The sequence below is a fragment of the Neomonachus schauinslandi genome, chromosome 8 (genome assembly GCF_002201575.2).
Source record: "Neomonachus schauinslandi chromosome 8, ASM220157v2, whole genome shotgun sequence".
Lineage (NCBI taxonomy): Eukaryota > Metazoa > Chordata > Mammalia > Carnivora > Phocidae > Neomonachus > Neomonachus schauinslandi.
In genome coordinates this window covers 53,668,994-53,689,416 of record NC_058410.1, presented here as the reverse complement: position 1 = coordinate 53,689,416, position 20,423 = coordinate 53,668,994, and the positions used below count along the sequence as shown (strand labels likewise).

At 44.8% G+C, this 20,423-nt stretch overlaps 1 protein-coding gene across 1 annotated transcript; it reads left to right on the top strand.

Moving 5' to 3' along the window:
* The first annotated feature begins 4,224 nt into the window (after nucleotides 1-4,224).
* On the top strand, nucleotides 4,225-18,488 carry MTRES1 (mitochondrial transcription rescue factor 1). The gene is made up of 4 exons (XM_021693322.1): nucleotides 4,225-4,410; nucleotides 11,471-11,949; nucleotides 13,822-13,894; nucleotides 17,966-18,488. Exons 2-4 carry the CDS (start codon nucleotides 11,483-11,485, stop codon nucleotides 18,143-18,145), a joined length of 720 nt encoding a protein of 239 aa, XP_021548997.1. The 5' UTR covers nucleotides 4,225-4,410; nucleotides 11,471-11,482; the 3' UTR covers nucleotides 18,146-18,488.
* Nucleotides 18,489-20,423: the final 1,935 nt, after the last annotated feature.

The following is a 20,423-nucleotide window of genomic DNA, read 5'->3' as shown; positions in this document are numbered from 1 at the left end:
ACACTCAAAATTCCAGTAATTTTCCTCCTAAATCGATGCCCTCTGAAAATTTTGGCTTAAATAAATTTGAAAGATGGTTCATGGATACATTTTCTAATATAGTAAAAACAAAAACAAAAAATCAGAAAAGTAGCCATAGTCCATCAACAGAAGAATAAAAATAAATTATGGTAAAGGGGTGAAAGGGAGTGGGAGGTACAGGCTTCCAGTTATGGAATGAGTAAGTCAAGGAGATGGAAGGTACAGCACACAGCATATAGTCAATGGTATTGTGACAGTGTTGTATGGTGACAGATGGTAGGTACATTTGTGGGGAGCACAGCATAACGTATAGAGAAGTTGAATCACTATATTATACACCTGAAATTAGGGTAGCATGTGTATCAACTGTACTTCAGCTAAAAAAAAAAAAACACTGGCCACCTGGGTGGCTCAGTTGGTTAAGCAACTGCCTTCGGCTCAGGTCATGATTCTGGAGTCCTGGGATCGAGTCCCACATCGGGCTCCCTGCTCAGCAGGTAGTCTGCTTCTCCTTCTGCCCCTCCCCCCACTCTCTTTCATGAGCCCTCACTCTCTCTCTCAAATAAATAAATAAATAAATTTTTAAAAAATAGTCCATTCCAAAAAAAGAAAAAAAGCAAGCAACTAAGCAAGGGCCTCATAGACCCAAATCAGGAGCACGGTTACCAGGATCACTACACAGCTGAACTCCATGGGAGCCATTTCTGTTGCAGGTCTTGTGCATGATGCATGCAGTGAGTTCCTAGAGTTCTGGTGGTGCTTGTGTTTACCTTCACCGGGAAGGCAAGTGAATGGAAAAGGAAACTACACAGAAAAGTGGGCAAGGATATAAACTGGCAAATCAAAGAAGAGAAAATCTGAATGATCAACAGCTATACAAAAAGATACTCAATCTTTATACCAATCAGGGAAAGTTTACAAGTTAAAACAAGGTGCCATTTTCCATCCATAGGACTGACACTATTTAAAAATCTGATGACAGGGCGCCTGGGTGGCTCAGTTGGTTGAGCGTCTGCCTTTGGCTCAGGTCATGGTTCCGGGGTCCTCGGATCAAGTTCCCCATCGGGCTCCCTGCTCAGCGGGGAGTCTGCTTCTCCCTTCCCCTCTGCTGCTCCCCCTGCCTGTGCTCTCTCTCTCTCACTCTCTCTCTTAAATAAATAAAATCTTTAAAAATAAAAATAAAAATCTATTGAGACCTATTGAGAATGGGGGGGGCCATTTTTAGTAAGATTGAAGAAAAACATGCTGGGTCCCAGAGATTCCTATTCTAAGTAAACACCCTAGAGACACTTTCACACACAGTGATACCCCCATAAGTGCCCACCACTGCAATGTTTGACAAAACCTAATTGTTCTTCAGGAAGGAAACAAATAAACTGGGAATAATTTATATATGAATTGCATGAAGAAGCCCAAAGGTATGTATAAACATGGAATGTTTATGGAATGAATGAAATGGAATGAATCTGGGGTGCCTGGGCGGCTCAGTCGGTTAAGCATCTGCCTTCGGCTCAGGTCATGATCCCAGGTCCTGGGATCGAGCCCCGCATCGGGCTCCCTGCTCCGCGGGAAGCCTGCTTCTCCCTCTCCCACTCTCCCTGCTTGTGTTCCCTCTCTTGCTGTCTCTCTCTGTCAAATAAATAAATAAAATCTTTAAAAAAAAAAAAAGAAGAAATGGAATGAATCTCAAAAATAAAGTGAACTGAAGAAAGTATCACATTATATCTATTCAATTTTTTAAAATTAAATAATCTCTCATATATCTCATTTGTGTGAGATAACTAGAACTTGTTACTTGCTTGTATTGTTTGTGTGTGGGCAGGAATGATCTGGAAGAGTGCGAAAAATTGATGATTCAGGAAAGAGCAGAGCCAAAAGAATAAACTCCTTGAGAAGGTGAGAGGAGATGGGGTGCAGAGTGGAGGGATGGGGCTTTGTAATGGATTGTTCTTAAAATATTTTTGGTGATTAGCTAACCTTGAGGTTTGGGATAAGCAAGGTGAGGCAGTGGAAAGGAACTTTCTTCTCCAGGTAATCTTTCTCCACTTAAACAAAGAAATAAATAAGCAGGGCGCCTGAGTGGCTCAGTCGGTTAAGCGTCTGCCTTCGGCTCAGGTCATGACCCCAGGGTCCTGGGATCGAGCCCCACATTGGGCTCCCTGCTCAGTGGGGAGCCTGCTTCTCCCTCTCCCTCTGTGCTCTCGCTCTTTCTCTCTTCCAAGTAAATAAATAAAATATTTTAATAAAAAAAAAAAGAAAGAAGCAGTAAATAAGTTGTAAGAGGAAATATAAGAAAATAAAATCCAGCCTGTAACAATGTTGAGAGTATGGACAGTGAAGCTGCTCCTCCTGCATTAAAAAAATAACTTTAAATTTATCTACAGGCCCCAACCAAAGGCACCATCTGATTTACTCATCTCTTTACATAAGATTAATTATTTGAGCTAAATTAAAATTCTCATCTTGTGATCTGAAGTAGCATAGCCCTGTTGACTGAAATGGGAATTTGGTCCACTAGGTGGTCTGAATTTGTGAAAACTACAACCCCCAAAACACACTACAGCCAGGACCCCCTGCCCAGGGGAAAAAAGAATGGGATGTTTCTTTCTTTTTTTCTTTTGTAAGTGGGCTCCACACACAACATGGGGCTTGAACACCTGACCCTGAGATCCAGAGTCACATGCCCTACCAACTGAGCCAGCCAGGTGCCCAAGAAAAAAATTACAAATCACAAATATATGTACCCCCAACCCCCCACATACTACTTGTTAATCTCACAGCAGTTTTTAATATTAATTAGCATTTTAAGTTAAAAACTAACTTGATTCATCTAATGAAATGTCTCTTTTTTTAAAGGCCAGTGACCAAGTTGGGTCTGTGTAACCCATTTTCATTGTATTCTTTTATCTCCTCCTGTAATCATGCACAATTATACAGTAATTTTGTAAGTTTATAATAATACTGATAAACCCCTATTACTGGCAGATTTAACAATTTATCTGTAATCTTCTCCGAAAGTAAATGCAACTGTATATCACCCAAAATGTCAACAGTATAAACTGAGTTGACAGTTGTACGAAGTTGTATCATTTCAACATTTGAAATAATTTGTAACCCCTCTTTCTTATTGTTTGAATGCAACCAAATAGCCACTGTGTGAAGCAATTAGGAAGCAGTGGAAAATAATGTGTAGCAGACTTAGAGCTGGTGAGGACGGGAAAGAGAAGGGAGGATGCTCTGATAACGGAGGGGGGGATCGCTATTTTTAACAGAGCATGTATCCCCATAAGCATTAATGTGGATATGTATAAAACAGGTTGTCCCTTGGAAGTTCTTTCTTTGGTTTCTGGTTTATCTTTTTACGTTGCAAAAGGGTTTGTTTCCACAAGGTCCATGGCTAAGCAGTCTTTTCAGACTTTTTTTTTTAAGATTTTATTTATTTATTTGAGAGAGAGAATGAGAGAGAGAGAGCATGAGAGGGGGGAGGGTCAGAGGGAGAAGCAGACTCCCTGCCGAGCAGGGAGCCCGATGCGGGACTCGATCCTGGCACTCCAGGATCATGACCTGAGCCGAAGGCAGTCGCTTAACCAACTGAGCCACCCAGGCGCCCTTTTCAGACTTTTTTATTTGGCCATCTAATCAGCTACTGCATGAGAGTTATGACCCAGTTACCTTTTAATCAATTTATTCTTGAAAAGATGTTGTGAACTTACCTTATTTAATTAGTAAATTCTGGCAGGTATGTACATTTTTATGGAGGCAACGTTATAACTCTCAAAGATGTTCAAAAGGGTTTGTGACCCCAGAAAATCCAAGGACACTGCATGAAGATAAACTCTCTTCAGCCACGTGGAAACACAGCTCCGGCTTCCGGGCTCGAATCCGCTGGGGACTGTCCTCTGAGCAGTCCTCCGAAGCGCCATCTCCAGCAGGGGTCGCTGCGCCGCCGCCGCCGCGCCCGTGAGCCCCGCCCGGCCCGCTCTCGCCGCGGCGGCGCTGACGGAAGGGGCGGGGCATGGCGGGGCGGGGCCTGGAGGGCCGGGGCTGCAGGGCCGCCGGGAGGGGCCGAGGGAGGGAGGGAGGAGCGGCCGTGACGTGCAAGTAACTGCGCCCCTGTCGGGCGTGTTGTGTCCCCGGCCGGAGCCCACTCTGTTGCTTCCCGGCGCGCATTCGTGAAGCAGGGGCGCGACGAGCGCCTCTGCCCTGCCTGCGCTCCTGCCAGGACTCCGCGTGAATCTCCCGCGTCTTGCCTCGGCCCGGCCAGCCTCTGGACGCCCTGTGGACCCGGGGGCTGCAGAGGACGTGGGGATACGGTGCGCCGTGGCAGTCGCCCTTGGGCCCGGCCGCTACTGTTGGCTCCAAGCGCAGACCCGGAGCTCGAGGACACAGGTGTCCAGTTTCCTTTGACCTTGAAGACCTGGGAAGGTGCGCAGTTCGCGGGGGTGGGAAGTATGTCGGGGAAGCCGACCCTGTTTCCGCGGTCAACCTGAGAGGTCTCCAGAAGGGATGATTTTCAGTTGCAGTAGACGGCAAAGCAGTTAGACCAGGTTCTCCCTAACCGAGTAGTGAACAGGTTCACGAACGTGGAGCGATTCCCAGTGTCCCGCAGGTCAAGGGCAGCGTTGCCTCTATTCCAGACGTTGCTTTGCTTACAGGCTTCGGCTCGTTCACATACCTTATCTATTCTGAAGATCTCACCACAAACCTCTGGGCTTCCTGCAGTTTTCATCTCCACTGCTCACGTCCACACCATTGGCAAAGAACTCTTTTAAAACGCACTGTCAGGTCACTCCCCTACTTAAAATCTTTCTGTGATTCACATGCTCTCTGGGTCAAGTCCAGACTTTGATAAGCAAGGCCTTTGGAGATCTAGCCTTTTGCCCTTCGATCCAGCTCCAAACTTTGTGGGTTCTTTTCTGGATTCATTCTGATGCCCCATTTCTCTTGATCTACTTTCATTCCACAGTGGCTTATTAAGCACTCCCCATGTGCCACGCACTGTTCTGGGCAGTTGGGATTCAGCAGAGGGAAACAAATTCAGGTGAAGATTTCTACCCTTGTGGAGTTTATATTCTGTTAGGGGAAACAATCCAAAAAAAGAAAACGAAAAACCGGGTAAATTGGTAGGTTAGAAGTGCTATGGAGGAAAAAAGTAGAGCAGAGTAAGGGGAGATTGGGAGGGCAAGATGCTTATTAAATAAAATTGGGATGAGTGCACAGCATTGAGGTGACATTTGAGTTCAGAGCTGAAGAAAATGAGTTATCTGTGCAATTACCTGGCAGGAGAGATTTCTAGGTGCAGCTGGAACAAAGACCTTACCCAGAAATGTTCCTGTTGTATGTGAGGAGCATCAGGAAAGCCAGCGTGGCTAGACCTGAGAGAGCAGAGGTTGAGAGTCGCAAGAGATGGGGGAATGGGGGGACCAGATCACATACAGCCTCTAACCTTTTCTCAGTGCTTTTGTAGGAGTGATACGGTATAAATTACTTTTTGAAAGAATCACTGCTATGTGGAAAATAGACTCTAATGGAGCCTTTGTAGTATTGCTATCATCATCTGTCATGATGGTTTAAATCTGTGGTAGCAATGGAAGTGGTGAGAAGTGATGGGATACTGGGCATGTTTTGAAGATACAGCCAACATAATTTCCTGATATTGGATATGGGTATGAGGGGGAGTCAAGAATGACTAGAAACTTTTGTTCTCAGCACCTACAGGGGTGGAGTTATCATTCGCTGAGATGGGGAAGGCTACAGTTGAAACAGATTTAGGATTGGGGACATGTCAGGAGTTTGTTTTGGGACCAATAAGGCTTGAAGTACCTGTTACACACCTAAGTGGAGCTATCAGGCATTTGGATATTGCGTCCGGGGTCGCCAAGACCGCCCCTAGGTGCATTGATTGCCTAGGAAGATTCAACAGGACTTGGCTCTGGCTCATGGCTATGATTTATCACAGCAAAAAGATAGCACAGTCAGCAAAGGGAGAAGACTCATAGGACAAAGTGTGCAGGAAACCAGGTGGTCTTCCAAGAGTCCTCTCCCAGTGGGCTCACATAGGACATGCTTAAGTCCCCAGCAACAAATTGTAACAACATATGTGAAATTTTGTCTATCAGGGACGCTCATTAGAACCTCTGCCCAGGGTGTTGATTGGCTTTAGTCACATGGGCACTGTCTGCCTATCATGTACCCAAATTCAAGACTCCCAGAAGGAAAGCAGGTACTCAGCATAAGAAATTGTACAAACAGTTTAGACCCAGTGAGCGACTCCTGTCAATTCTGAGAATGGTGAGAATCCTGAAATCCAAGTTTCCAGATGCCAGCCAAAGGTCCACCTTGCAAGCAGGCCTTTCTAAGGATAGACTCAAGCCTGCTATATTAACTCCTCTGCACAGATCTACATGTCTGGAATTTGGGAGAAAGGTCTGGAATGGGGATATAGCTTGGGGAGTAGTTGGCATGTAGGCAATATTTAAAGCCATGGAAGTGTTTGGTGTCTTGATACGCATTTGTCAAAGCTGACCGATAGAGTTGAGCTGGATAAAGTAAATGTAGAAGAGAAGCAGGCCAAAAATTGAGCCCTGGGGACCTCCAACATTAAGACGTCTGGGAGAAGGGAAGAAACAGCAGGTAAGGTGGGAGGAAAACCAAGAGGAAGGTGTCCTGGAAGCCAAGTGAAGAAGAGGGGAGTGATCAGTTGGCTCAGATGCTGCTGAGAAGTCAAACGAGTTGAGGACTAACAAATGATCTTTTGGATTTGGAAAATGAGAGGCATTAAGGAGAGTACAGACAACCCTTTTTGAGGAGTTTTGTTGTAGAGAGGAACAAGAGAAGTTGTAGCTGGGGGCTAGTGGGACTAAGAGAAGGCTGGTTGGTTATTCAGTGAGAGAAATAACAGCATGCTAATGAGAGTGGTCCATTAGAAAGTGAAAAATTATAGTTGTAACTTGCTGTTTCCCCCAAAGTTCTGTGTCAGGCCACCTTTGCCATTAGAACTCTTCTCCGGCATCCCTGCTCCGGCTTTAGTCTGTGCAGGGTCCAGCCTCCGTTGGACCTGGGCTTTCACTCAAGTTCTCTGACAGCCAGTTTACCTGCCCACATTCCACTTGAATAGCAGTTTCTTGAGGACAAGAACTGTTTGCTTTATAAGCAGGCCTAGTCTATCTGGCTATTTGGCATATGCAGGCAAATGAGTGCATGAGGGGTGGATGTGGTAATGGGTAGGATGCTCCCTTCATTTCTGGAAAATGAATCTGCAAGTATTCACTGGTTTTTTGTGTGTGCCGAGCTGATTGGGGATGGGAATGAGGAATGAGGCACGGTTCCTGCCCTGTCACTACCCTTAGAGTTTGGGAGATAAGAATAGTACGGAAGGGGCGCCTGGGTGGCTCAGTCGGTTAAGCGGCTGCCTTCGGCTCCAGTCATGATCCCAGGGTCCTGGGATCGAGCCCCGCATCGGGCTCCCTGCTCCGCGGGAAGCCTGCTTCTCCCTCTGCCACTCCCCTGCTTGTGTTCCTGCTCTCGCTATCTCTCTCTCTGTCAAATAAATATATAAAATCTTAAAAAAAAAAAAAAGAAGAATAGTACGGAAGACACAGTATTGGTGCAACATGAGTTTGGGAAAGGGCAGGGGAGGGCAGAGAGGGAGAGTGCGTCTTGTGTGGAGCCTGGAAGATGGAGAAGCCATGCTAAAAGGACAGACACTTTTCTTTGCAGTGGTAGAATCCTTTCTTCAGGTGGAATATAAGGAAACCCAGTATTTTCCAGCACTGCTGTTCTAGTCGAAGAGGGGTTAGGGCCTGGTTAGCCCTCTCCTCCCACCAGTTTGAAAGCTCTGTGATAGAACTTGGGTTCTCAGACTCTACCCTGTGGCCCTAGTGCCCACTGCTACAAATGGTCATCCTCTCCAGCAAAAATTAGGTTAACGTGTTTTCTCAATTTTATGTTCATAAATTTTATCTAAACTTCAGCACGTACCAGCGTTTGCTAGAGAGTGAAGCAGATCACAAAGAGGGAGTAGCTAATAAACACAAAGGTAATGCTTGGCTTGACATTTTGGCTATGTTAATTGTTTTTCTATGAATATTATTTTAATAGTTATCCTGTGCTAATAAAAGTTTCCTAGTGTAGGTAAATGTAATGTATTTGTGATATATCCAAAGAGCACCATCATATCCAGGCATTCCTCATAAAAGGTAACAGTGTGCTATAATGGCAGGAAATGGCGGGGGGGGGTGTGGGAGTCCAGAGACTGACAGAGAGGACTTCCCTCCCCCAGGATGTCTCCTCTTTGGATTTCTTCTAAGTCAGGCCAACAGTTCTTCCTACTCCTCTGCTCCTGAAACTATCCATTCTCTCAGGTATTGCAGTCGGTGAAAGTTGGTTTTTGTTCAAGAGAAAATGAGACATAAATTTCATGGGGTAGTAGAAAGAACAGTGGACTTGGAGTCAGAAGACTGATGGACAGTTCAGCATGGTGGTAAAGAGCCTTGACTTAGCCAGGGAGCCTAGGTTTGAATCCACTTAGTATTTATGTGACCGTGTCACTGAGATGGGCTGGTTGAAAGGAATAAATGAATTAATAGGTAGAGCGGGGCCTGACCCATAGTAAACAATGAGCATTAAGAAGACTTGTCATTGGAATCCTGGCTGTGTTATTTACTAGCTGTATGACCTAGCAGATTGTTAAATTGCTCCAAGTCTCATTTGTGCTCATCTGTAAAATGAGGGCCCTGTATAACGTTATCCCTGAGAGGCTGCCCTTTTCATCTCTGCACACACATACGGCTCTGGGAATATTGTTAATTGGGGGGAATGTGCAGCCAGGTTCTCAGCTCTCAGGCATACATACAGCCTTTGGCATTATACCTGATAGCAAAACAAACTTTGCTGAAGTCACTTAGGCCAGTGTTTTCTAACTTTTTTTTTACTGTTATCTTTAGTAAATACATTTTCCGTGGTGACCCAGTGTATGTGTATGTATACTTACGTATGTGTATTGTAATGAAAGTTTCATAAAGCAGTATTTACTCTTACTGTATGTGATGTACTAGATGTACTCTTCAGTTTTAGTTCTTTTTTAAAAAATATTTTTTAAATTTATTTGTTTGACAGGGAGCAAGAGAGAAAGCATGAGATAGTACAAGCAGGGGGAGCAGCAGAGGGAGAGGGAGAAGCAGGCTGCCCACTGAGCAGGGAACATGACACGGGGTGGAGGTGGAGCGATTCCAGGACCCCGAAATCATGACCTGTGAAGACTCTAAGGCAGACGCTTCACCAACTGAGCCACCCAGGCACCCCCAGTTTTAGTTCTTAAAAAGTACAAATTTTATAATGGCTCATGACCTACAATTTGAAAAACACCTAAAGATACGCAAATTATCATCATTAATGCCAATCTTTATCTTCTGTATTACAAGAGCATCTTATTAACTAATCTGGTCTAGGCCCAACAGTAAGTGGTGATTTCAGCCAGGGCTGTCTTGGCCCATAACTTGGACATCACCTGGATAAATGCTACTCAGTCTAGAACTTAGGACCGACACAGAATTTCTGAGGCTGATAGTAGAGAGCTCTGGCCACTTACGGTTAACCTTCCTGTGTGTTTTGGGTGTGTAGGAAGGTATGAAAAGCTCTGCTTATGAAAGAATTACTTTTCTTCAAGTTTTACACCATGGAGAATATATGTTAAAATGTTAACAGTGGTTGTCATAGAGTGGATATGGGTGGTTTGAATTTTCTTTATATTCTTTTCAAATTTTCTACCGCAAAAATATGTTTCACATATAATCATTGAAATCTTCTTTCTCTTAAATTATGGTAATAAGAGCAGCAATTACTGTTAAAAAAAAAAATCTTGGCAAGAAGTCCACCATTAGGTACCTTTTTTTGTGTGTGCGGTTTTTTGTTTTTTGGGTTTTTTTTTAAGATTTTATTTTTTAAGTAATCTCTACACTCAAGTGTGGGGCTCGAACCCATAACCCGAGGTCGAGTCACATGCTCCACCAACTGAGCCAGTCAGGCACCCCTTAATTTTTTATTGTAGTGATCCATGAAATACAAAGTCTAGGAACTGAAATATACTATTTTCTTTCTTTATCCCTACTTCTATAAAAGTTAAGGTTTTCTTCTATGCATGGTTATTATTCATTCTCTATTAAATTAGGTAGAATATGTATAAAAATGATTTCTCTCAATATTTCTCTTTAAGGTGCTTCAAATAGTTTGCAGTCAGTATTTTAGAGCACTCTGTGGTTTTTATAGCATTTAAAAATTATTTCAAATTATAGTTGTGTTGAAAAAAAAAGCCCTTAAATTATGCCTGCTTTATTTCTCAGTTCAGACTCAGGTTGGGGTCCCAAGAGCAATGAGATACAGAGTTGAGCTTGTGTTGTCTACCTTGTTCATGCCAACAAAAATAAGAGCCAAAATGTTAACAAATGTAACTTGGAAGTAGCTAGCTATGTGCTTTTGAGTGGGCTTACAGGTAATTGCCATTGTCAGCTTTGTGGTGAATGGAAAGTAGGCAGGAAAAATCATTGAAACGCTCATCAAAGAAATCTGTCTGAAAGTATAGCCTTGGCACCATGGAAAGTCATTTGCAGACTTAAGGTATGAGGATATGGACCATATGGCAACCCTTCTCAGATTACTAAATCGTGGTCTCTAAAGCCATCTTGATGTACTTGGGAAGGTTTGCTACCATCATAATAAGATGGTTTCTGCTGCCTTTGAGGTAACCTAGGAATTGACTACTCTCTGGCATGTCAGCACCTCAGTGCCTCAGGAAGCAATTACCTAGTTTGTGGGTCTCCTGGCCCCTTCCTTCTCTGCTAGCTAATGCCTCAAACAGTAGGAGAAAGATGGAAAAGAAGGTAAAATGCAGCTTTGTCTGCTCATTGCTAGCTCTGATTTGCTGGGGCTGGGGGTTGAAATAATGTCTAGAGATTCACTGGGTTTTATAAAGTCATGACTTGGTGTCCTTCCTTGGCAAAGTCAGTATTGTAAGGATGTGACGTATGTCAACAAATAGTCTTTCTCCCCATGAGATCTTTTTTTTTTAAACCGTTGAGAACTACTGTTAATATTCTTCAGTCGCAGTCAGTGTCCAAGTGAATTTGGGGGATGGAGAAGAGGAGAACCGGTGTGTTCACACATCTTAGTTTCTAGTCCTCCCTCCTGACTATGAGGGAAGCACAGCTAGAAGATACTAGATACTAAGACACATCTTAGTATCTAGTCCCCCCTTCCCCTATGAGGGAAGCACAGCTAGAAGACTCACTATGGAAAAGTGCATGGCCCTGAGTATGTGCAGACCAATATGGTCTTTCGTAGGGGAGAATACGTACAGCACTGATCTAGAGTGTTCGTGGTATGAATGGTTTGTGTTGTAAGAATGCCAGGACACTGCGCTTGTGAAATAAAACGGAATTATTGTCTGTTTCAGGTTATATGCGCCATGGCTATGACTGGTGTCAGATTGCCTGCCAGTGTTCTGAGAAAGCCAGATGTCTGGATTGGACTCTGGGGAACGCTACAAGGGACACCCTCATATAAACTCTGTGCTTCCTGGAATCGATACTCACATTTTTCTAGTACCCAGTTAAACACATCAAATTGTAAAACATTTTTCCATAACATTTTCTCACTGAGACTCCCAGGGCTTTTAATATCTCCAGAATATATTTTCCCACTCTCCATAAGACTTAAAAGTAATATAAGCTCTAAAAAATCCACTAAGAAGACTCTGCAAAAAGCCGAGGATGAAGAGGACTCTGATGATGAGAGTGATCGTGAGATGAGTGAGCAGGAAGAGGAGCTCGAGGGTGACCCCAGTGTGGTCAAAGACTATAAAGACCTGGAGAAAGTAGTGCAGTCTTTTCGGTATGATGTTGTCCTAAAGACGGGCCTAGATGTCGGGAGAAAGTAAGTACGATGTGCATTTTATTACAAGATCCTTTGTCTTTGTGTCATTTTAATGTAGTAGTTCCCATCACTCAGCCCATCTTGTGGTGAGGGGCAAGCCCAGATAGGAGAGGACCTGCCTGGTCACCCGTTTCAGGTATTTCCTTCTGCAGATGAGAACACTGACTCCCCAGCAAGTCAGGTGACTGCCTGCACATCCCATGTGCCAGATTTCCCTGGTTCTGAGACACAATCGACTCTAAGGGGAGCCACTGATTTAATACCAGCTTCTTGAGGAGACTAATGACCATGTTAGAGGTATATAGCAAGAGGAAATCGTGCCTGGGTTTCACAAATGCCACAGGGTAAGAAGGTACCTTTTAGAAGCAACAGAAGCAGTGTAATGTGGTGGTAAAGAATGCGGGCTCTACAGTGAGACCCTTCATGCTCTGTGTGAGCCTGGGCAAGTTCCTTGAATTCCCTAAGCTTCAGTGTTCTCATCTGTAAAATGTAAAATAGCACCTACTTTAGAAGTTGGTGCTCCTCTGTCTACAGCATCTTAGTGGATGGAGCTAGAGGGTATTATGCTAAGCGAAGTAAGTTAATCAGAGAAAGACAAATACCATATGATTTCACTTGTATGTGGAATTTAAGAAACAAAACACATGAACATGGGGGAAGGGAAGGAAAGATAAGACAAAACAGAGAGGGAGACAAACCATGAGAGACTCTTAACTCTAGGAAACTGAGGGTTGCTGGAGGGGAGGTGGGGGGGGATGGGGTAACTGGGCAGTGGGCATGAAGGAGGGCGTTATGCAACTGATGAATCACTGAACTCTACCTCTGAAACTAAGAATACACTCTATGTTAATTAAATTGAATTTACATTAAAAAATAAGCATTTTAACAGTGCCTGACACATATTTGTATGTTAACTATTATGAAGAAAATACTGTGTTCATATATAGTGCATAGACATGTTAAGTGGAACTTTGAAGATTTCTTTAGTATTCTTGTTCGCTCTGCTAGACTAATTATATAAGAATAGTGACCCTCATTGTTCGTTCATTCCTTTAGCAATCATTGTGTGCATACTGCATGCAAGGTAAGAAACATGGTATGGATAATATATTCAGATTTCCATGTATAATTTATACTGTATGACATAATTTAATGGCATAGTTTAATTTTTTAATCCATGAAGCTTAAGGACTCGTAAAGATGACTAAACCCATAGGCATCCTCATGGGAATTTACTGAATGTTCTCTAAAATCTGGCAGATTTGTAAAGGGGGGCCTCTCTCTTCCCCAGAGAAGTAGCTGCTGCTCTTATAAGCAGAACCCCAGATGTTAATCACCTGGCGTCAGAGCAGCAAGAGAAAAGCGCACTGATTGTTGTTGTCAGCACCCTCCCCTGGTCTAGTTGCCCAGTGATTGAATGGAGAGATCAGCAGCTGCTGGATTGCAGTTTCCCCAACCTCAGTGCGGACTCGCAGAGGATTTTTTAATGACCTCACCATACGTGTGGTGCCTGGTTTTTCTCTCGGACCCCAGAGCCCTTTGGTGGTCATGAATCACGGGAACCCCCGCTTTGCAGGTGGCTGCTGCAGGAGTCAGGTGGGGTGCCCCAGGCCCTCCCAAAGCTTACCTGCCCAGTGAGTCCAGCAGATTGCAGCCCCAGTCCGGCATCGTTGAGAAGTGCCCCTTGATCTCGCTGTTTCAGACACAGATGGGAGCAGTTGACTCCCACTTTCCCCGCACTCAGAATGGTGGTTTTGTAGAGCGGCTGGTCACTGTCAGAATATGCATTAATGGCAGGTGTTTTTCTCAGACCTGTATAATTGTTTTTGAATATATCTCTATTTCAAAGCATTTGACTTTTTTTTTTTTAAGCAAAGTGGAAGATGCATTCTACAAAGGTGAACTCAGGCTGAATGGGGAAAAATTATGGAAGAAAAGCAGAACGGTGAGCTATTCTGACAGCAGATTTTTTTATTATTATTTATTTGATAGAGCACAAGCAGGGGGAGCATCAGGCAGAGGGAGAAGCAGGCTCCCCGCCAAGCAGGGAGCCCAGTGCGGGGCTCGATCCCAGGACCCCAGGATCATGACCTGAGCCGAAGGCAGACGCTTAACGACTGAGCCACCCAGGCGCCCTGACAGCAGATATTTTTGTCTGTTTCTCTGCCAGTACTCAGTGTTGCCCCGACTTCCCCTCAGGGGTCATCAGTCACTCCTTGTGTGTGTCGGTGTTGCCCTCTCTGCAATTCCCCAGGGGCCTGCTCAAGCTAGTGAGAATCACCAGCCAACTTAGTCACACAAACCACTTGCTCTTTTGCAGCCTCCTTTTCCTTCAAAATTTTAAGACAGGCCACCATCACACTTGGCAAAAATCTGTTAACCAAGTCATTAGTCCCATGAAAAGCTAATAATGAGACTAAGAAGGAAGAGTTGGTCTGTGTAGAGGTTACATTGGACTGCTGTTACCTGAGCAGATGTGTGATTCTGTTCAGCTCAGCAGTTACGCCCCAGCACTTGCTGTGTGCCCTGCTCTGTGCACAGAACAGCTATCAAAAAAGAGACTCCCTGTTTCCTAACAGGCCCATAGCAATACTATTGTTAAGTGAAAGAAATCAGGTATAAGAAAATGTATTTCCAGTATCCAGTGTTGTTATAATAAATCATATATATAGTTAAAATTGTGTATTTTTGTAGAAATAAGTTGCATATATACATACATTTAAGAATTAAAATAGTAATATTACTAGTATTTATCTTTGGGGCATTATGGGTTATATTTTCTTCATTCTTTTTCTGAATTTTTTATAAGTATAGATCACTTTCATAATTGGAAAAACAATAATAGTATAAGTTAACAAAGCACAATAAAAAAGTGTATGACAGAGACTCTTAAAAAGTTTGGAAGAGGGGCGCCTGGGTGGCTCAGATGGTCAAGCATGTGCCTTTGGCTCAGGTCATGATCCTAGGGTCCTGGGATGGAGGGCCCCCCCCCACCCCCGGCTCAGCGGGGATTCTGCTGCTCCCTCTGCCCCGCCCCCTTCCTCAGCTGCGTGCCCTCTCTGTCTCAAATGAGTAAATAAAATCTTAAAAAAAAAAAGCTTGGAAGACACAGACATACAAGGCTTTGGCAGACATAATCTCACTCTGTGAGGACACTCTTTTTGAGTGTCCAGGGAAGTTAGACACACGTTTGTAGGTGGCTTTGAAGCTTGTTTCATATTTCACAACACCCCTGGGGTTGGAGGGCTTGAGCCACATCCTTTTGCTCTGGGACAAGGGAGGGTGTGAGCTGTTGGTCATGGATCCGGGTAAACACAGGCTTTCTTCAGAGACCTTGCTCTCTGGGATCCTACAGGTTCTCATGGCTAACCAGCCGGGAGGAGGGGGCACTCCCCAGTGCTTGTCTCAGCTGCGAGTCCCAGGGTCCACAGCCTGTGATGACACCTGACCCGGCAGGCTCGGCGTGTCATTCGTGGCTCTGTGAGCTGCAGGAAATCAGGCGCTTCAGACGTGTATCTGGAGATCAGGCTCTTCTTGTCCCATAATTGCTTTTTCCTGCTTGTGGCCCTGCCCCCTCTCCGCATCCACAGTGTTCCTAAGACAGGACCTGCTCTGGGCGCACCACGCCTGTGTGCCAGGGCCTCATTTACAAACACAAGTGTATTCTCCCCCCTCTGCTTTGATATATTGTTAACTACAGTCTAATTGCTGCTTCTTCATTCTGCCTTGGGTGTTCTGTTGTCTCGGCTGCCTTCCAGATTTCTCCTGAGGGTCAGCAAAGGAAGGGGCCAGTGTTAACACTCGACTGGCTTGTTACTAGGAGGCCTGTAGCCATAGTAACGGCAGCTGAGGGGAGATTTGAAATGTAGATATTTGGAACAGCCCGTAATCCCAGCCAGTTTTGCTTTGTGTGTGCTGTGCCGTCTCCCACATGAGAAAGGACAGGCCCTTGCAGCGAATAAAGGACACCTCCGCTTCCGTGGCCTGCTGCACGGGGCTGTGGCGGGCTGCCGGCCCTGAAGTCGGGCGGGCGGGTTCGTGGTGCTTCGGTGGTGACCCTGGCCGCCTGTGGCACAACAGAGCTTCTCTGTAAGCTGCGGACCAGGTGTAGGAGGGGCTGGGTCCCTGCTGACTTACACACAGGCTACGTAGAGCCCCAGTATGGGACTGAAGCTTTCTAAACTCCCCGCTCCCTGGGATTGACTGGCTAAAGGAGAGACATTCCTTCTTAGTCTCTGCCTTAGAAGTAAGCTACCAGAGGGACCCGCTGCTCAGCCACACACAGATGCTACACACAGTAGGTCTGTGAAGGGATACACCAGACGCGTGGCCTTTTTCTCTGTGTATCCTTTTATGCCTTTTATATTTTGTATCACATGCATATGTTACTTAATAAAAAGTGAATTTTAATAAAGTCATGCTGAAAAATGCAAAGGCATTCAAAATGTTCTGAAACCTTGTATTTCTGGACATTGATTTTAAATGTCCACACAGTTAGGCCAAATGGTCTTTTTTTTTTTTTTAATTGAACTCATGAGAACTACGGGAGGACAGCCCCGCCTAGATGATGCCTCGGTCAGCCCATCCTCCCGATCCAGGGGAGAAGCAGTCTTCATGCCTCCTTGTGGTGTGCGCCTTTTTGCTTCTCAGCCCAGAGGGGAGAAGGTTAACGGTTTACAATCTGCGCTGTGTGTTTCACATGTAGCCGCTCTAGGCCGCCCGGGTTGACCAGTAGGCCTGGTGGCGGATGCGTGTATTCCCATGTTGTGGACTGAATATTGGGCCCTTGAATGGGTGGGAAAACAAATAGGAGCTTGCCCGGCTAAGGTACAGACGTTTTGGACAGCGTGAACTTAGGACTGCCTCAGAGAGCATTAATCAGAAAACAAGGTAAAAGTGGCACCATACTTCTTAAACAGAAACCCTCCCGTAGGCTTTTAAATGGCCACCTGTGCCCACTTAGAGTCCATTGCCCACACGTGGGCTTGCTGCCCACCTCCTTGGAAGCAGTGGTGAGTGATCTGAGGTGGCCCCAGTCACTCCTGGCTTGTGTTCTAGTAGAAGAAGTCTATGGCACCTGTGTCCGTTTAGCTCCGTCCTGAGTCACTGGGCAGATGCCCCTGGAATCCTGACCTGCCAGCACCAGGTGCCCGCCATGGGCTGTCCCTGGCAACACTGCTGTGATATGCCCCGGACTGCTCAGCCCAAGGCTCCCACCTGGGCAAGAATGGGTTTGACCTCAGCCCTTTGAACCCATTGAGTCAGCATCCAACCTGATCCTTTTTGTGACATTCCGTCTTTGTGTATTGAGTCCCATCTTGATGATGTGGCATCACTGGGGCTAATCAGTGCTAGGAAAGAAGTTTCCCATTTCTCTAAGAGGTACAGCTGAATATTATTCCACAGTGACTAATTTTCAACAGACTGTCCCATCCCCAATTACGTAGCTCATCTGGGTAGAAATTAATGAAAAGTTACACTGGAAATGGTTTTCTCAGTGCTGGCAATAATTACTATGCACAGATTCTCTACAGTTGTGCCCCACTTTCTTTGCCTCTTGTCATTGTTGCCAAAACAAATCCCTCCGTGTGTTTCCTTCAATCACCTAGTAGAGGTGAGTAGTTGAGCCGCGGCACACCGGAGCTGCCCATAAGCAGCCAGCTGGCTAGGTCTGATGGAAGGACGCGGATGGTATTGGGCACATGTATTGGAGGCTTCCTCTGCGTGAGGCCCTTTGTCCTGGAGGCACTAGGGATAAGGGACGGCTTCAGAGGAATCACTACCTTTTTTCACATGCCCCCTGGGTGATGACGGTCCCCTGATAAAAATTCACAGCAAGGACGTTTGCGGGGCACCTGGCTGGCCCAGTCAGTGGAGCATGCAACTCTTGATCTCAGTTCGAGCCCTACGTTGGGTGTAAAGATTACTAAAAAAATAAACTTAAAAAAAAAGGACATTTGCATTGGCCTGCGTTTCCCAAAATGCAGTGAAGGCTGAGTTTTCTTTTAATTTTCAGGTGAAAGTGGGAGATATATTGGATCTTCTAATTGGAGAGGATAAAGAAGCAGAAACAGAGACAGTGATGAGGGTTCTCCTGAAAAAAGTGTTGGAGGAGAAAACGGAAAGTGAAAAGTACAGAGTGGTGTTACGCCGGTGGAAAAAGTTAAAGTTGCCTAAAAAGAGTATGTCTAAATAAATGGATGGCTTTTTATTGATAAAAACTGCTTTCTAGTGATGGGGGGAAGGGCCAGCTTCAAAAGAGGACACTTTTATTAAAATAAAGTTATCTTACTTTAGTGGAATCTGCTGAGCTGTTTTATGGAAATTGGGGTCTATAGCTTGGAGACACTGCCCGAGGCCTGGATTCCTCTCCAGGACTTGATTTGTGTTCGTTTTCACCTCATTTTGGCCTGTGAGCATGAATGAGATGTGTGCTGAATGAACCAACCCCAGAGAGGGTTTTAATGCCAAGCCTGCTGTTTCCCACATTAACTACCTCGGGAGTCTGGGTAAAATAAACTGGCCTTGTTTGTGCTTTCATTTCAACTTTATCCCTGTTGACCAGCTTCTCTGGGTTCAGGTTTCTCATGGCAAAACCAAGTAAAGTCAAGGTCACCTTTCATATCCATTGGGAGACCCCTTTCTCCACCAGCCCTTCTGAATTACCGATTTGTGAGCTTAAGTTCTCTTCAGTTTGTCTTCCTAAGTATAGATAAGTGAAGTTGCTCCAACTCATTCCAAATGGGTTAGTTAGGGCCCATTAAAATGAATGGTTTAGGGCAGGGGTTGATGAACTGAGGCAGCCAGAGGCTTTTCGTATGGCATTCAAGAATGGTTTTTACATTTTTAAAGCATTGTTAAAAGAAGGAAGGGATATATGACAGAGGTCTTAGGTAGCCCACAGAACCTAAAATATTTACTGTCTGACCTTTTACAGAAAAAAATGTGATGACCTCTGCCCCAGCTTAGGGTAATAAGCTGAGAGTTTAATTTTCAGGTGAAAGTAGATTTTAGTAGTAGGTTTTAGAGGAAACATAGATTTTATCAATGAAGAGAACAAAGAGGCAGAAACCAATTATTCTAATTCTCAAGAAAGTGTTCTAAAAAGGACAAAGCCTAAAAAAAATATAGTATTAGAAGGGACATATACAGGGGTGCCTGGGTGGCTGAGTCGGTGAAGCGTCTGCCTTCGGCTCAGGTCATGATTCCGGGGTCCTGGGATCGAGCCCCGCATTGGGCTCCCTGCCCTCTTCGTCTGCTCCTCCCCCCAGCTCCCGTTTGTACTCGCTCGCTCGCTCTCAAAATAAATATTTTTTTAAAAAAGGACACACACATAATATACATCATCTAAGAAAAGAACATCTGGAGAAATAAACTGGTTTGTAGACTCCCAGGAACAGTTTCCTAGCACAGAAGGGTCAGCTCAAATAGAGACCTATTAGATGGTGTCATGGAAAAATGACTGGCTGTGTCTGGGTCCTTCTATTTGCCCTCCAGGAATTCTTGAGAATTCAGGTTAACTGACAGTGAAGGGAGACTTCTGTGGCCCAAAGCAGGGGGATGTCTGGGCCCATGAGTCTGGAAGCCTTTTAACACCGTGGATTTCAGAAGACTCTAAAAAATCGATTTTTATTTGAAAGCTTAAGCTCTCAGGAAGAAATACTACATAATATGCAGAACAACAGAGGGAATGTTTCTATTTTACCACCTAGTTATCAGTAAAAACAATGTGTTTAATTTCAATAGGAGTTAGTTATGAATTATAATCTAGGAGACTAATGTCTTTACTTTTTCTCATTTCCTTTACCTCTGCCTGTCTTGCTCTCCCTCTCTCTTCCTCCCTCCCGCTCTTCTCTTGACTTCTCTTTGGAAAGTTGCAGAAAGCCTAAGAAGCCTTGTGTGGTGAGTGGCAGCATGACCTTGGGATGTGTCAGGGGTCCTGGTTTTTAGGCTCAGTCTTGCCATTAGTGAGTTGGGTTACCTTGGTTAGTTTGACCCCAGTCTCTCTGAGCTTCAGCTTCTTCATTGGTCAAATGGGGATCAGGATGCTAATTGCCTTACCTTGTCATGTGTTCAAAGGAAGGAGAAAATCAAAATGTGTTGTATGAGGTAAGAGGAGTGTTGCTAGCTCGGAAGCAGGAAAAGCCACTTGAAAGGCTTTTTGAAGCTCTGTTGGCAGTCAGTACCTCACCTAGCTGCTCTGCAGTGTTTGGTGCTCACACCAGACCTGTTTTAAAAAATCAAGCTAAGAAAAAAACGTCTGCTGGAGAATGTTGGTTTGGTGACGGGACGTGGCAAAAACGGATCTCCTAGTTGGCTACAGTGCCAGGGACTTGGAACAGTTACAAAATAGCAGAAACAAAAGCAATTCATAAAAGATTTACGGAACTCTTGGAACGCACTCATTACTTGACCCAAATAACAGTTGCTTTATAATGCCACCGTGGTGAGACCTCCTCAGTGAAAATTAAAAC